Source organism: Chlorocebus sabaeus, chromosome 1 (assembly GCF_047675955.1).
Source record: "Chlorocebus sabaeus isolate Y175 chromosome 1, mChlSab1.0.hap1, whole genome shotgun sequence".
Classification (NCBI taxonomy): domain Eukaryota; kingdom Metazoa; phylum Chordata; class Mammalia; order Primates; family Cercopithecidae; genus Chlorocebus; species Chlorocebus sabaeus.
The window spans coordinates 49,604,935-49,622,967 of NC_132904.1; the positions used below are offsets into that span (position 1 = coordinate 49,604,935).

The following is an 18,033-nucleotide window of genomic DNA, read 5'->3' on the forward strand; positions in this document are numbered from 1 at the left end:
AAGGCTTTGGTAATAGATATTGCCAGATTCAAATCCTAGCACCACTTACTAGCTAGTGACCTTGGACAAATAATTTAATAATCTGATCATAGGTAATAACATATATGAATATACTAATTAATACTTACGTGATTATTGTGAGGAATAAATTAAATAATGCACATTACATGCTTCGCCTATGACTTGGTTCATTAGATTAACTCACTTAAACTAGTAATTGGGAATTTAAGAAATGTTTCTTGAAACATTATTATAATCATGATTTTACACAATTATATCATGTAAATTATATCATAATATGATGGCATTAATATTTTCAGAAGGATCCTCAGATTTTTGTGATATTTTCAAGCAGTGATATTGGTAAACCAGCTCTCTAGGAAAAAAAAAAAAAAAGCAAAAGCTGTGCTTTATAGCATCTGCGAATTTCTGTGGTGTAAATACTCCCACTATGGCCAATTTCAACATGAGGGCTCATGGGGTAGCTCATGGCTACCAACACAAGGTCACTGAGTGCAGAGTTGGGAAGAAATTCCCACAGTTGTCCCTTGTGAGTGGGCATGAGCTGGCTTCAGCACACCACTGCTCTCAAGTATAGTTTTGAGGAGGAATCATTCAATAAGCCTCATAGATTCTATTCACCAGGAGGTGAACAAGAGGTTACACAAAAGAAAAGAAGCCAAAGGAAGCAGGGTTTCTGGTGCCTTTGGAAGTATTTTTGAAAGTCACTTTGGTTTCTCACTAAATCAATCAGAGCTTAACCTATTTATACACCTGTGAAAATAAGACAATTCGATATGTACTTTTAATGGTTGGAAAAGTTTTTGGGGAATGAAACCTTGGGAAGCAAGAACTTAGTTTAAAACACAACTTAATAAGAAAATCTGGGATATATATAATGCCATTTATTGAAGAAAAAGAAACTTTTTTCCAATATATTCTACCCAATTATGGAATTCATGTTAGATTTTTGGGAAGAGCAAATATAGCTTTAAAAAAAAAAACTCTGCTAGGCAGTTGAAATACTCTGGTTCCGAAGTTTTAAAAAATGAGGCAAGATTATATAGTGAGAGTAGAAAAAATAAGATGAAGTGGAATCACCCATGACAATCTGTCATATTAGCCATTATGAATTTCAACATCTGCAACTGAAAAGCTACAGAAGTCAAAAAATAAAAAACAAAGAAGATTCCCAAGGACCACAGACTGTTTGATGATGTTGCTCTAAGATTTCGCCCTCCGTTTATTTCACACAAAAATAAGTTAAGTATAAATAAGATGAGGAGAGCTTGTGTGTACTCAGGTGTGTTCACTGGTGTGTACTCAGAGGGGGCGTGAGAACAGCCAAATGTCTTTCTTCTCCCACACCCACTACACAAAACTCTCCTCCATGTTGCTGCAGAGTAAGAAGGAATCCACAAGCCGAGGCTGGACCAACTGCTGAAAGTCAGAGTCCTGGAGGCCTTCGGGGCAGACCCCAGCCAATCTACGCAGAGCAGCCTGGGGAGAAGACAGAAGAGGTGACACATATCAGACTGGGCCATGTCAGGTATGTGTATTTCCTTCACCTACCCTGAAATGTGCATTTCAGGAAGTGGTGCATTTACCAGACAATTTGGGCTGATCATCATGTTGGCCACTTGGCACCCCAGCGACCATCTTGGTCCCCTGGTCAACATAGCAACCACATCTCTTGTTCACCTGGCTTTATTTACACCTTGATCACTAAGATAGATGTCATCTGAAAGCTGTTGATAATCTTAGTAATGGTCTTTACTATTTCCAGATCCCTAAAGTAAATTTAGAATAGCAAGAACTATTCATTCATCCATAAATTCAGCAAGGTCCTATAGAAAGCACTATGGAAAAAAGAAGAAAAGAGAGGGAGAACATATTGTAAAAGTAGATAGGGATTCTGCTACGGAGAAATTCAACATCTGGCAAGGGGGATGAACAGGAAAGAGAGGTGCTGGCAGAATAAAATCACTCCCCAGCTCCCCACACAATAAGCAATGACTATGCTATTTCTGTTTTATGTCCATGTGTCCTTGCTCATATTCTTGATCTGCAATCCAATGCTCTACTTCTGAGCTATACCCCCTCCTCCTTGCTCATACTCTTACTTGTGACTCGAAGTGACTTCCTGCTCTTGCCTATTGTTACCACCCCCATGAAGCCTTCCCCAATTACCCTGAAGCAGAGACAGTCCATCCCTCCCTCCTCTGTGCAACCAGGGCCCCTAGGCGGACCTCAAGTTTCTCACACTTGACTGTAACTAGCTTTTAGGTATTTATCTCTCACAATAGACTCTGAGCTCCTCGAGAGTAAGGATCTTGTTTTCTATTTCTCTGTATCTGTAGCAGACAACACAGAGGTTGGCACAGGTCTCAATAAATGTTGACTGAAAAGAAATGAATAAACGAAGTGCTTTAATACTGAGATCTGCTGATAGTGCAACCTGAAACTAAATGTGAGCTGTGCACCTACCTAGACCTGTTTACCAGTTAACTGAGGCAATGCATGTTAAGTGTTTAATAAATATTAATTTCTTCCCTCTTCCTGGGCATATACACAGCAGGGAACAAGGTACCTCTCTTCTCCCACCTCTGGAAGCAAAAAAGTGGGGGAATATCTAGAATGGCAAAAGAAGCAAAGAAGGAGGGAATGCAAACACTGAGGATCTCCCCATAGCACCTCACTTAATCCCTACATGATGTTGCAAGCTAAGTGTCATGATCTCCATTTTGGAAATAAGGAAACTAGGGCTCAGAGGGGGAAAGTGGCCTTCCAGACATCACACAGGAGTCGGACTCCAGGGCACTCAGACCTACACACACAGGTAGGATGCTGCAACCCCAGGATTCAAGGTTATATTGAGCATAAGGCAGGGGTACTGCTCATTACCTGGACATGGCAGGTAGCCTGTTGCTGAGAAATCAGGCCAACAAAGTGAAAAGAGAGGATAGTTTGAGCTGGTTGCTGGGAGTCACAGGTGCTGTCATGTCCAGGCAGGGTCAAAGAGAAGGAGCATGTGTCTCTGTGCATTAATGAGCAGGGTCTGTGACTCTAGCAATGGGAAGTAGACTCCCCAGAACTGCCTCCAACTAGCACATCTTGACTCTCATGGGGGATAGTTTACCCCACGGGCTAATGAGGGTAAACTTCATAGCACTTTCTGATTCTCCTTGGCTCCAACAGGGAAAGATAACCCCATTGCCCTTGAGTTTTCACCATGAAAACAGAATCAGGGATTTTCTGAAGATGAGGAAATAAGGCCACCAGTGCATTTTTGCATCATTAGGGATAAAAAATAAAGCAAGAAGGGAGACAAGGAGACACAGAGAAATAGAACATAGACTTATCAAGAGAGCAAATAAGACAGAAAAGGGAAATAGCCAAAAAAAAAAAAAAAAAAAAAACCAGAGAAAAAGAGACAACAGAGAAAAAAGAACAAGAAGGAAATATTAAAACAGAGAGAGATGAACTTGGTGGAGAAAAAAGACCAAGTATAAAAAAGAGATGGAGAAAAAAAGAGAAATCATGGCAAAGAAAATAAAAGAGAGAGCCCTTAGGAGGAGGGGAGATAGTAGGAGAGAGATAGGGTGAGGTAAGGAGGCAGAGAGAAAAAGGAAGGAGTAGAGAGGGACAGAAAGGAGTTATGGTGATAAAAAGAGGGGAGGGAGGGAAAGGAGAAAGAGAAACTGCTGAGAAGGCAAACCCTAGAAAGAGAGCAAAGTAGAAACCAAAACACAGCAGAGAACAACAGAGAGAGAAGAGACACCCTTACCTCCCCACGGTCCCCAGAAAGTCTACAGGACATGAACCCTACCGTAGCTCAGAGCACCCCCTCCTCAGTGTGCAGCAGCCTCAAAGGACCCTGCACTCTTGCCAAACCTTCTCTCAGCCTCTGCTTCTCTGGGAGGGTTAAACAGTTAGTCATCCTAGAATCTCATTCCCAGATAGCCTGAAAGCACCCAAGCATTAAACAAGCCTGGCAACCTACTGACAGCTGCTTCATTCGGGAAAAAACCATTCTGTTTGGGAGAGATGATCTGCACTGCCACCTTCCCAGACAGGGGAGACAATAAGTGAACCTTCCTCCCTCTGCCTGAAGGGAGCCTCTGAAGCTGGAAAGGTCTTGGGGAAGAACACGAATGGTGGCTTCTAACTCCACCTGCCAGGCTAGACTTCAAGTGAATCTCACCAGCCAGGAGACCACACTCAAATGTTGGAACATTCCTAGGGACAAACCATGGACACCCCCAAGACTGGGAGCTAGGAAAAGGGGAAGCAAGTCTATCAGTCCCCAAGTCAATTAATACATAGTCACCAAACTCAACGTCCCATGGATATACAAAAAGCTGGAAAAAGTCCCCTGCCCTGGGAAGCTTCCAGGCTAGAGGGGGAAAAATACAAATCCTCCTCCATGAGTCAATGCTGGAGACCAGTGCTATAAGAGATGGGGAGAGAAAGAGCATGGCTTGGAACAAGACGGTCTGGTTGAAAAGTGCAGCCTCTAGAATCAGGCAGGCCTGTGTCTGAATTCCAAGAGCCTCCCCTTACAACACCTGGGACAAAGATAATGGAACCTGCCTTGGACTGAGTCAAACAAAATCCAAGAGAGGAGGCTCAGGTTCATGCTGTTTATTCTCTGGCTTTGCACCACACAGAGCTCCTGGAAAATTTTGTGAAGGAGAGAGATTTACATCTAAGCTTGGAAGGATTGGCAAAATTTTAATAAACAGAGTTATAGAGAAAACATTTGCTGGGAGCAAGGGTCAAGGCACACAGTTCAGGGTGCTCTGGCTTAGCCCAGGTGGACAGGGCCTGGAGACAGTGGGAGGTCTGCAGGCTCTAGGGATGGGTCGGAGCCAGACTGAGAAGGGCTGAACAGGTGGACAGTGGCCCAGAAATAATGGGGAACCATGGAAAGGTTCAATGGAGATTTCATGAAAGTGTCATGATTATAAACTGTCATTAGGAAAATTAACTCAGAAGCCACACGGAGAATGGATTAGGGAGGGAGGGGTTCTCTTCAGCATCCACCAACTCATCCACAGAACAAATATAATCCCTTTTCGGCTTGAAAGTCCTTAAAGTGATTAAAGATAGTAGCCAAGCTCTTCTGTGTGCTCTCCTTCACACTAATAAAAATGATAGCAGTAATAATCACAAGCCCTCATATCTGAACGGAGCTTTATAGTTTCCCAAGTGCTTTCAATGCTACCAACATTTCTTCAGGGTCTATTTAGAGTCAGGCAGTGGTAGTTGGGGTCAATCATTACATGTTAATTTCCTCTCACTTCACTTGCTAGAACAGGTGGAATTAAGAGGATCTGTGAATTTGAATGAGAAAAAGTTACATCTTTATTTTCACCAACCTGTAACTGAAACTTAGCATTTCCTTCTGTTGCAATGTGAATGCAGCAACAAACCATGGTGTCTTCACAATCCCTGTGACTTGTGATTTCCCAGTAGAAATTACAGATACTTTCACAGCCCATGAAAGTTGTTGAAAATATTTTCAAATACCATTTATGGTCTTCACGAGTCAAGATGACAATACTTACTAGACTTACTGCTAGGTCTTATTTAATGTGTTGACTAAAAAGCAAATATATTAATATATCACATATTTTAATAGTTTAATAATTTTAAATATAATTGGTTTTGGTTTTAATTCTATATATTTTATTTGTATTTTTGCATTTAAAAGATTATTCTGAAAAGGGGTCTGTAAGCTTCACCAGACCACCAAAGGCACAAGAAGATTAAGATTGCCTTGAACGTACCAAAATAAAAGCCACAGAAGGGCAGAGATTTTTGTCTTTTTTAACTGCAGCTGTATCCCCATAGCCTAGAACAGTGAATGGAACACAGAATCATTCCGTAAACATTTATTGAATAAAATGTATAGCATTGAGTGACTTATTAAATGTCACACAGCTCATTAATGGTACGACCAAAACAGGTCTGATTGACTGTAATGCCCTACTGTTTCTACAACTGCAAAATGTCCATCAGAAACTCCCAGAAAAGAGACAAACTCAGCTCAAAACGGGCTGAGGAGAGGACTTTACTGTGAGACAGCTTGAAGGATCTTTAAATCCATCACTTCCCCCTTGTGTTCTTTGATCACAAGAGCCAGCACTTTCTTCTGGAATGTAAGGGTTCTGTTTATAGAGTGGCTTCCCTGCTCCTAAATGTTTTCAAATGGAAGCTACTCTACTTTGGGAGTCCTTGCAGCCCTAGTAGGGAAGAATATATAGACGAAGTGTGCATTCTCTGTCTGGTACTATTGATTATTTCATGATGGACCCCTAGCAAAAAGAAGTTGGGTGGGGACTTCCTAGGATACACTTGCTTGTGTTCAAGGTGAGGATCCAGGTTGCTGCTGAATAGTCCACTCTGTCTTGTTGTGTTCCTTCTCGTTCTGTCCCACAAAGGTGGAGGGAGCTACAATGCTGGAAGAGTGCCACCAGACGGGCTCCCTGTAGGGATAAGTGGAGGTTTTTCTCCCTTTATTCCCTTTGGAATAGGCAGGGGATATCCTTATCCTAGCTCCCATGTTCTGCAGGCACCATGACATAGACAACACCAACTAGCGTTCCACGGGAACCTCAAAGGTTCCTGTTCCTAAAACTGTAGTGGTAGAACAGAGGGAAGAGGGAGTTTCTCAGCCATCATCTTTCACACATATTACCTCATAAAATTTTCATCACAATTTTATGAATTAAGTGAAACAAATATTATACTGATCACAATCCTAAAGAGAAAAGCTAAAGCCCAGAGAGGTTTTACGGCTTACTGAAGCCAGCCACAGCACAGCCAGTTCTCCTGGCCCCCTTGTCTGCATCCTGAAGGCCAGGGGAAAAGCTGGGGGAAGACTGAGAACTCACCAGGCAGGCCACGAGCACGGCATCACTGCTGTTCCTTTCTGATGGGGATCTGCAGAGCTCGATGAGACGGGGCATGCCTGTAGGAGACACAGGGAGAGCCTCAAGCCCAGGATGGGGCCCAGTCGGGCCTGACCCAGAGGTTCTGGGCCTCCCTTGCACACCCAATCTGCCAGAGAAGGGGGCTGAACCCACCTCGGGGAGTCTGTGGTGGAAACTTTCTACTCCCTCAGTGGTGAGCAGAGCATGGTTAGGGTCAGGCCAAGCTGAGGCATCCAAGCCAAATCCACAGATGTGGGTTAACATTTGAATCTTTACCAGACAAAATTCCTAGCTGTGTCTTTTTTTCTCAAGTGCCAATTTCAGCCAGAAAACATACTGTGGCTAAAATAACATAAAACTATAGACTCTACTAATATTACCTAGGGCTTTACTGAGCAGAGTTAAGTGAATGACTTAGCTTTGCAATGCAGACTGACTTCTTTCAAACTTTAAGGAAAAAAAAAAAAAACCCTCATTATATGATAGCAGTAGAAGGTATGCAAATGCAGTCTGTGTGTCCATCCTCTGTAAGGTCTTGAAGGAGCAGGAACCCTCTGCTGCCCCAGGCTGTCCCTCTGGGTACCTGGAGGATTGGTGACACTGCCATGCCTTTTCTCACGCTTCTTCCTGAAAAGCCCTTTCTCAGTCTTCACATGGGAGTAACTTTTACTTACTTTTTCAAACCACAGCAGAGGACTTGCCCCCTTGTTAAAACATTCTTTGACTCACCCAGATAAACGTGGGCTACTTCTTGTGCATGCCAAATGCACCATGGACATGCTTTGAGTGTCAATCCCATGATACTGAAGTGAGAATATCCCTTTTTTTATTTGTCACCTCCATGAGGCTGTGAGCCCCTGTGGTCAGGACAATGTCACATCCAGTGTTACATGCCCAGCACTCAGAACAGAGCTTAGCATAGGGTGGGTGCTCTGAAAATATTTGTTGGGTAAATAAGTGACTAACTGAATGAATGAGCATGTTAATGAGTGAATTAATGGATGAGTTAATAGTGAATAATGAAGTCATGAATGGGTTAATGAATAAATGAACTAAAGGATAAATTAATGAGTAAATGAACGTGTAGATAAGTAAACAAACGAGTATATGAATAACTGAGCAAGTGAATAAATGAATGAGTGAATGAAATAATGGGGTTCTTATGAACAGTCTGCAGGTGAGTCACTATTCTGGCCAACTTTTACCACTCTAAGTCCTTTCTCCCTCTTGCTTCAGCCCCAGGTTACAAACTAGACTAGGGGCTGCACCCCTGAGCCTCCACCCCAGCATTTTCTAGCCCCCAGAGATAGGGCTTATGCCAGCCAGTCCTTGCCCTGTGTCCACTGTTGCCACCATGAAATCAGAGCTGCTCCCGCCCCCAATCCCCCCACTCCACTCCAGTCACAGCCAGCAAGCACCACTCACAGCTGAGCCGCACAGCCTCCCGTGCCACATCTGGGTCTCGGCTGAGACGAGCCAGGGTCACTGCAGCTTTCTGCTGGACTCGCTCACAGGCTGCCACCTCAGCAGGGGTCCCAGACCTTGGCTTTTCAGACAGCATGCCCATGATGAGCTGGACCCCTAGGCAGGAAGCAAGGAACAGTTGGTACCTACCCCCAGCATGGAGCCTTCCCCATGGGGCCAGCTGGACAGGTGGCTGCAGGGTGCAAGCAAAGGCTGTCAGGATGACTTCAGGGGTCTCACCCACAGGGCAGAAGCTGGACAAGGCTATTTCTCCATGCCTTCTACTCCTGAGGGTGTCTTTATGTACCAAGTCACCATACTTGGGAGGAACATCTGAAGACATCTTTATTTTTTTAGTGCTATTATTGAGCTTTTACTCAACACTGTGCTAAATGCATAGTAAATGCATAATGCCCTAAAACCTTCTAGTAGCCTCATGTATTTGGTACCATTATAATTCCATTTCGAAGCCCAGAGAGAAGTGAAGTGTCTTGCCCAGTGTCACATGGTTAGTAGTTGAGGGAGCTGCTACTACAATTCAGAAGTAGCATTACATTTAGGATTAAGAAAACAAAAACGAAAGAAACTCAGATAACTGGTTTCTCTAAATCACCTCTTCACTTCCGATACTGGCTGCATCTGAGACAGGTCCAGTAGTGATGAATCCCCCAGGTAAGAGGTGATCCAAACCTAAGCTGGATAATGACTAGATCAAATGTTTTAGAGTGTACGCAAGCTGGAAAAGGGTGCAGTAGTTAGACTGAGAGATTTCGACCTGAATAATCTCTGCTGAGAAGTCTCCTACCTCCCCCTGAAATCAGATTTGTCTTCTGATTGTTCTAGAAACCACACACATATCCACTCATACCTCCTTGCCTTTACCCAGTCTTTCTTTCTACAAGGGATGCCGTTTTCCCCCTTGATGCTCCATCTAAAAAACTCCATCCTGCAGGTTGTAGTAAAAGTTCATCTTCTGTGTGAGCTGTTGCCCAACTGCCCATCCCACACTCCCCTCTTCTGCACCCAGTGGCTCCTGCAGCTTAGAACTTAAGCCAGACATTACCCAAGAACATAGTTTTGCTTCATTTTGTTGCTCCACACAGCATCTACAATTTTTTAGATTTTTGATAGTGTGCTAATTGGAGGATTTCTATAAAAATCTAGATTTCTGACTTCTGAAACTGCCTCCTGAATTTTAACCCTAGGCCCTCATTTCTGGACAACAAATTTTTAAAGCTTATTATGAGTTCCTTCTTTAAAAGAGATTGATCCTGTCTCTGGTGAATTCACCTCATCCATTTACATTACCTGTCTGAATTGTGTAGACATCTAAGTTTGCAACCTGTGATTTAGACCACGGACTCTCAAAGCCCAGCCTGTATGTACAACAAGATTTGCCCTGTCCAGACCTAAGAGGCCTGTCTTCCAGTAGACCCCAGTTGCACTGACACCTTTGTTGATTCCTCAAATCCTGCCCTGCTTTGGAAAATAGCTCCTTCATTAAACTCTCTTCAGGTAAACCCCGTGAGACTGCCACTGTTTCCTGAAAGAGCAGAGGGTCTTAGCACAGTGCTCATTCTATGCCAGACAATCTTCTAACATGCTTCATGTTAATCCTCACAACATCCTTATGAGGTAGGGATTATTTTTATTTTGCTGATGAAAAAACTGAGAGGTCATATGGTTAGTAAACACAGTGCCAGGATTCAAACCCACAGAGTATGGTTCCAGTTTTCAAACTCAATCACCATGACAACCTCCCTCTGTTGCATTATTCTATTGTAGATGTTATATTTCTATCATATGTCACTTTTGTTAAGTTGTGCTCTCTGTCTAGACTGTGAGACCCTCTAGGACGAAGGCAGGGATTTAGTTATCTCTGTTCTCATTGTCTAGCACAATGCCAGGCACATATTAGGTCTCAATAACTGTTTACTGAGCGAGTCAGTCAATAGCACTTTGTGAACCATAAAACCCTCTACAGATGCCAGATATTCCAATCTCAAATTCACAGGCCTTTGGAGACCCACTCCCATTGAACACTTCAACATAAGGCTCTATAAGTGCCGAAAGAACAGGGCACAGATGCTATAGCTCAGCTTCATGGCCTCAGCTGGCTCAGCAAAGTTTCTCATTATTAGCTCAATCACATAAAATTAACACAAAATGATGTCCTTCAATTAGTAACAGAGCAATGGGGGATGGGAAAGTGTATGTTTGTTAAGACAGCAGGGAAGCCTGGGAGAAGGGGGTTTAGCAAGAGCAGAGGCAGCCGGCCCAGGCTCCCAGCTCACTCCGCCTCATTAGCGTCTCTGGTTTCCAACCGGTTGCTAATTGCTGCCTTATTTCCCAGTCACAGGAAGCCCTCACCATCTCTGCTCCCAGCTGCAAGGCAGCCGCCTTGTCCGTTGGCAGAAACGGCTTCGATCAGCTCCCAGGCCAATGAAACCTGGCCCACCCCACCTGGACCTTGGTGACATGTTCAGCACCAGATGGAACAAGGGAGCAAGTGGGAGAAGAGATGCTCTCAGTGAGGGCTCAAGACATTCAGGTTGTCCTGACTGGCTCTACCACTCACCCCTTCCTCAGCTTTCTACTGCAGCCAAATCCAATAAGATAGGAACAATTTAAAGTTGGAATGTATCCCTTGGTAGGAATAGATTTTTTTTATTTGGTGATCATAATGAAATATTTGCCTTCTCCTCACCACCTTATTAAAATACTAACCATCACCACCCCACCCTGATACTACCTTACTCTTCTTCCCTGCTTCATTTTCCCCAGGGCACTGTCACACTATCATCACTGGACATTTGCTATCTTCTTATACATTATCTGTCTTCCACTAGAATTTAGGCCTCACAAAAGTAAACAAATATTCACATATATAGGCCCAGTTGCCCACATACAAGCACACACATATATGCTCATGCAAGCGTGGAGACACATGTACCTATTTTTTTTTTTTTCTTTTTTGAGACAGAGTCTCGCTCTGTCGCCCAGGCTGGAGTGCAATGGCGTGATCTCAGTCCACTGCAACCTCCGCCTCCCAGGTTCAAGCGATTCTCCTGCCTCAGCCTCCTGAGTAGTTAAGATTACAGGCACCCACCACCACACCCAGCTAATTTCTGTATTTTTAGTAGAGACGGGGTTTCACCATGTCGGTCAGGCTGGTCTCGAACTCCTTACCTCAGTTGATCCACCCACCTCTGCTTCCCAAAGTGCTGGGATTACAGGCATGATCCCTGCGCCCGGCTACATGTACCTATTTACATACCCGCACAGGCATTCACACAAGCACAAAGACCAGTCTGCTACATCCAGATAATTCACATAACATGTACAATGCTGCAAAGACATACCATTCTCCTGAATGATGTCAGAGGCACACTGCTCTAGGACAGACATGTTTGCCAAGATGGTCACAATCTGGAAAAGAGAATTTAGAAACTGAGAAAATGAGCACACCTGACCTTAATGGTACTCCCTACAGACAGGTCAGACACGGGCTACAAAGCTTCCTTTTATCCCATGACTCCTTCCTGTCCACCAGGCCTATCCTTCCAAGGCATTTGCTTCCATCCTCATGGGCTCCTGCCACCCAGATGTATTTCCCCGGTGACTAATACCCATTTATCAGCCTACGGCTATAGCATGGCTCCCAAGGGCCCCAGGACACCCTGGAAAGACTAGCATAGCCCTGGGTGAAGTTGGGGCCCAGCTGTCTTTCTGCTCTGGTCCCCAGTCCTGAAATGCAGACAGAACAAGCAGGTCCCTGGCCCCTCAAACTCCTCTGTGCTGGCTTGTCCTCGAGAGCTAGCTCTTACTCTGGATTGAGTTCTTCCATCCCAGCTTCTTTCCTGAATACTAACCCTCACCTACTTTCAACCTGCGATGAATGAAGGCTAAGGTCACGTTAGAGGGCATCAGTAGGAAGGGGCAGCATTATCAAGCATTGGGTATTATATGGAATCTGATGAGAAAGTGCATACTCAGCTGCACGTTACAAGTCTGTGGCAAGCCTCACTTATCAGTCATCGCTGAAAGTCTCTGCCTGTAGGAAAGCGGTATTGACACCAGGTGGACAGTGAGTCTCAGTTACAGCTTTATGGGTTGTAACCAGCCTCACCTGAAACCCCTGGTACAGTCAAGGGAGAAAAGAACTCACAAGCACAAACTGGATTAAGGAATGGGCTGACAGAGGACTCATTCCGGAGACCCCAAACTGCAAAAGGGTGCCAAGATGCTACTAGAATAGATTGGAAACATGGCACCCATTAACTCAGACACCACCCACCACACTGCTCCTGACATAAATAGCACGAAGAAAATTCACCCACTTTCACAGAAATGGACAGCGCTCTCAACTGGTAATTAAAATAAATCATTAAACTAAATTAAAAAACAATTCTCACTGACACAAGCCTCTGTCTCTTGAAAGGTTTCTTCAAAGCTTGCAGGATGGTATAAGCAAAGGTTGTGCCCCTACCCCCTCCTCTGAGACAGCAGTTGACAGTCCACTGAGTACAAGTCAGGCAGCTAAAATGCTGAAACTGGATAGTAATGTGATGTCTACCGAGAAAGAGTATTATCTACATTTTAATCACTCTGGATAACAAATATTGCTATTTTACTCTGGATAACAAATATATTTAAAAATGTCTTCTTTTACACAGAAAGGAAAAACTTTACCATATTAGTAGAATATCTCTCTCTCTCCTTTCCTTCTAAACACATGTTGGAAGGGGATTCCACATTCTTAGGTTGCTGCAGCATGTGTGTGTGTGACAACCCCTTCCAGCTCAGACCCCATCAGGGGCCTGGTTGGATGAGCATGACTACAGTGGGCTGCCAGAGGAAGGACAGGAGAACACTCCAGAACCTTTATCCTGAAAGCAACTCTGTACCACCAGGTGTTTTATGATGGGGGTGACAAGCTCCTATTTGCAGTTAAGAAGATAATAGGACTAAAGGAGGTTTAGGACCTAGAGGCTCTTTTACTTATTTATTTACTTATCTTTGTACTTTTTAAGATTGTGTTTGTGGGCTCAGTGGAAGGAGTTAGAGGAAAAAGCTGGGTTGGAAAGTTCCCCAAGAGGCATCGTGTGCACATTCTTATGAGGGAGGAGGTACACGACCCAGTCCATGTCAGTTTAGAGTTTATTTGGCTATCTCTGGGCTGTTAGCAGGAAGTATGGACTCTGTTTCCACCACACAGGGGCTGTGACATCCCACCATCACCAGGCTGGCCTCTCTGAATAAAAACACTTACTTGACATGCAGATCCATGAAGGAAGGAGGGAAGGAAGGAGGAAGGGAGGAAAAGGAAGGAAGGAAGGACAAACTAGGAAAAGAAAAGGAAACCTTTGTCTGTGGCAACGGGTTCATTACACAGTAATTATTAGCCATGTCACAAGCACCATGTAGGTCTTTGTGTCAGACTAATTTAGATCCTGTTAATGAAAATTACTTCCTCTTTACAGAGCCTGTACCCCATGTGGTTTTCTGGAGGTGCAGATGAAGTATTCAATTAAGTACAATTTGAATAAATGCCAATTATGCCCTGCTTTGAGTCCCCCTTGTAAAACATCCTTTTGTGCACCGTAACATAGAAGGGAAAGAGGTCAATGTTTATCCTCACAGTCAAGTCCATGGGTGGGATTTTAGGGACAACTGTTTTACCTGGTTGGATACAAGTTAGCAATGCTGTCAGCGGGCAGAGTGCAGGAGCCAGGCAGACAGTTTCCCCAGCCCAGGCTAATTCAGTCTCGCCTGATGATGTTCAATTAAGTTCTATTCCACCTAAGTGAAAGGGCACCATTCCCTCTGCAGTTGTTTGGTGAATCCAGAGGACATCACCCTTGAGAGAGGTCCTAGGTAAGAGGTCAGTATAATGTAATAGCTAAGCATGTAGCTCAACCTACGTCTAAATCCTGGCTCTATCACATTTTACTATGATCTTGGCCATGTTACCTAACCTTCTGTGCCTTGGTGTATTCATTTTCTATTGCTGCTATAACAAATTATTGCAAACTTAGTGGCTTAAAATGACATGATTTTATCTTGTAGTTCTAGAGGTCAGAAGTTCTAAATGAGTCTTACATAGCAAAAATCAAGGTGTTGAGAGATCTTCATTTATTCTGGGGGCTCTAGGGGAAAATCAATTTCCTAGTTTCTATTTTCCAGCTTCTGGAGGCTGCTCTCATTCTTTGGCTCGGGGGAGTATATCCTTCTGACCTTTGCTTCCTTAATCATGTTTGATTCTCTGACTCTGACTCTCTTCCCTCCCTCTTACAAGAACTTCTGTGATGACACTGAATTTACCTGGATAATCAAGGATAATATTCCTATGTCAAGATCTTAACTCAATCGCATCTAGAAAATCCCTATCGCTATATAAAGTAACTTATTCACAGATTTTGAGGATTATCATGTGGACATCCTTGGGGGCCCTACCATAAGAAATAAAAATAATTCAGCCAGGCACCATAGCTCATGCCTTTAATCCCAGCTACTCTAGAGGCTAAGGCAGGAGGATCACTTAAAGCCAGGAGTTTGAGATCAGCCTGAGCAATATAACAAGACTCCATCTCTAAATAAGTAAATAAATAAAAGGTATCTTTTAAGACCCGTATGGGCATTCAATGAGTTAATATCAAGCACCCTTTGTTAAATAAAATAAATATGGTTTTCTCTGGGCAGGAGAACCTGAAAGGACCCAAGCCTTGACAGACTGGGTCAAGAAACACTAGCCAAGTAATATGCAGCACTCGGTGGGGCTGAGCATCCGTGTGGCCAAGACACGCTGCTAATGTGAGATCCCTCCCAAAGGGGAGCCTGTACCAGAGCAGGTCAACCCTTCCCATCAGAGGAACAGCAAAGTGTGTATTCACTACCTTCTCTGGCATTTTCAATTTTTTTTTCTTTGGTCTCCAAAGACATGAAAATTGAGGCAGACAGGAAATTGATCCAGGATAGCAGGGGACCTCCCATGTCACTGATTCAAGAAGAAATGTCCCTGTGTGGTAGGAAGGAGGTTAGTGAGGCCTTTTGATGTCAGCACACACGGAGGAGAAACACTTGTCTGCAGGCCGACGCAAAGGTGTGAACCAGGCCTGCCTCACATCCTAGCAATGTCTCAGCAGTCTTCCCTCCATGCCACTTCCTCTACCAAAGAGCAGAAAGAATCCAGACAAGGACATTGATTTGTAGAATTAAGGGATCTAAGCGAAGAAAAGTGTGGTCTCTTTGAACATACTTTCTTTTCCAAGGCCAGAGAGGCAAGAGAGCCCAGGAGAAGGTACAGCCCTCTCCTCTTCTGCTCTCTTTTGAGCCTCTCCCTCCTGCTGGCAGACATGGCCCAGGGCCCAGGGTGCAAGACCTGAGAGGGCTGGACAGATGTGGAGACTAGGAGAATGGCTCCTGCCTAGACCCAGAGACAAGCACATGGCTTCTTCTCTCTGGTACATGGGTCTTCTTGTTGACAGGACCAGCTTTCCCTTACTACTAAAGAGGCAAGCCTGGAGGGCTAAGATTAAGGCTGAGGAGACCGCATGATAAAAGCCATGGAACTGTTTTGGATGTCAGTCCTGTACTGCTGGTGAATAGGCTGAAGGGCTCTCCTGGGTGAAGCCCAGCTCTCTCGCCCTGGGGATTACACAAATGTTGGGCTGTAAGCCCACAGTATTAGAGAGCGTATAAAGGTCAGACCATATTCTCTGTGCTTGGTTTGCCCTTGGCTTTGTAGGGAGGGGCTTCTGGAGCAGGTCAGGATAGGGTGTTGGGATCCTGGATTCCTCCAATACTACACAACATCCCTGATATGGTTTGGATCTGTATCTCCACCAAAATCTCACGTTGAATTGTAATCCCCTATGTTGGAGGTGGAGCCTGGTGGGAGGTGATTGGATCATGGGGGTGGACACTTCATGAATGATTTAGCACCATCTTCATGGTGCTGTTCTTGTGATAGTGAGCGAGGTTTTGTTGAAAATTGTGAAGAACCTCCCCCTTCACTCTCTCTTGCTCTTGCTCCTGCCATGCGATGTATCTGCTTCACCTTTGCTTTCCACCATTATTGTAAGTTTTCTAAGGCCTCTCCAGAAGCCAAACAGACTCCAACTTCATGCTTTCTGTACAGCCTGCAGAACCATGAGCCAATTAAACCTTTTTTTTTTTCTTTTTTTACAATTACCTAGTCTTAGGTAATTTATTTTTATTTTTATTTTTATTTTTGAGACAAGGTCTGACTCTATTGTCCAGGCTAGAGTGCAGTGGTGCCACCTTGGCTCACTGTAACCTCCATCTCCTGGGCTCAAGCCTCCTCCCACCTCAGCTTCCCAAGTAGCTGGGACTACAGGTGTGCACCACCATGCCTGGCTAATTTTTTTTTTTTTTTTTTTTTTTTTTTTTTTTTTTTTGTAGAGATAGGATTTTGCCATGTTGCCCAGGCTGGTCTTGAACTCATGAACACAGGTAATCTGCCTGCCTCAACCTCCCAAAGTAATGGGATTACATCAGGCACTTCTTTACAGCAATGTGAGAACAGACCAATACAATTGCCACCACGTTAACTATATTTCCTGACCTTACCTTCCTGTTCCAAAGCTTACATTCCCTGTCTCAGACCTATCCCAGCCTCTGGTTCTGTTAGAGAACCCTGTCCCATTCATTATTGAGTATTCGCTTTGGTTCTAAGTACTTTATGAGCATTATCCCATCTAATCATCAAATGACATGAGGGAGGGAGCAAATGTTATTATTCCCATTACACAGATGAGGAAATTGTGGCTCAGAGAGGTAAAGTGATTTGTCTACTATCACATAGCTGGGAAATGGCAGAACTAGAATGTGAACTCAAATCTGTCTGAACTAAAAACCTGTGCTGTTTCTAATATGTCACATATGTACACAACAGAGCTTTATAAACTACAGAGAGATTTTGAGATGTGAGTCAAAAACGAAACCCCTAGTGACTGGCATTTCCTGATAAATGGTATTCACAGTGAGGTCCCAGAAATGTTACAAAATCTAGTCATTCTAAAATGCCAAACAGATGAGGTATTATTGTGGGAAGTATATACGAGCACTCCTGCCCTTATAAAAGCAGTTAATTCCTGAAGGCCACAAAAAGTCAGGCTCAGTAAAAATCTCTATTATATATTAGACAAGATAATCAGGTCTCTTCCATCCTAGATTATCGCTGCTTGACAGACAGGGCAGAAGTTCACCAACACATTTGGAGGTAGCCCCTTTCCTATCTCCCCCTGTCAGATCTGTTGCTGGATTCCATGGACAGTATGGCTCCTGGAAAATACCTCCTGGGCATGAAAGCATAGGACTATCCAGGTAGCTTGTCAGGCTTTTCAATGGCTGACCATATCAGCTGCAGCCCATGCCACCTTCCTGTAGATTAGCCAAAGGGGATAGAAGAGCCTATGTCCAAGGCTGCCCTCACCAATGTCCACACCCCAAGGGTGGCTACAGGATAGGCATACGCAACGAGGCTTCTGTTGAACAAATTAAGTGGACCTGGCTGCCAGGATGATGGAGGGGTTCTCATTGTCCAAACAGAGGTGGTCCGTATAGATCCAAGACCAAGAGGTTCCACACAGCATTGGCGTCATTGGCA

The 18,033-nt window shown here is 44.1% G+C and overlaps 1 protein-coding gene across 2 annotated transcripts in view; it reads right to left on the bottom strand.

The window, feature by feature from the left end:
• Window positions 1-1,217: 1,217 nt before the first annotated feature.
• INSC (INSC spindle orientation adaptor protein) overlaps window positions 1,218-18,033 on the bottom strand; it is a 131,783-nt gene continuing 114,967 nt past the window's right edge. For both annotated transcript variants that reach the window (XM_008005910.3, XM_073023271.1), the window contains exons 10-13: window positions 11,765-11,831; window positions 8,364-8,519; window positions 6,900-6,976; window positions 1,218-1,500 (exon numbers count right to left, since the gene is read on the bottom strand). In XM_008005910.3, coding sequence (XP_008004101.1) covers window positions 1,372-1,500; window positions 6,900-6,976; window positions 8,364-8,519; window positions 11,765-11,831 — 429 coding nt within the window. In that variant the 3' untranslated portion in view covers window positions 1,218-1,371. The remainder of the gene's footprint in view (window positions 1,501-6,899; window positions 6,977-8,363; window positions 8,520-11,764; window positions 11,832-18,033) is intronic.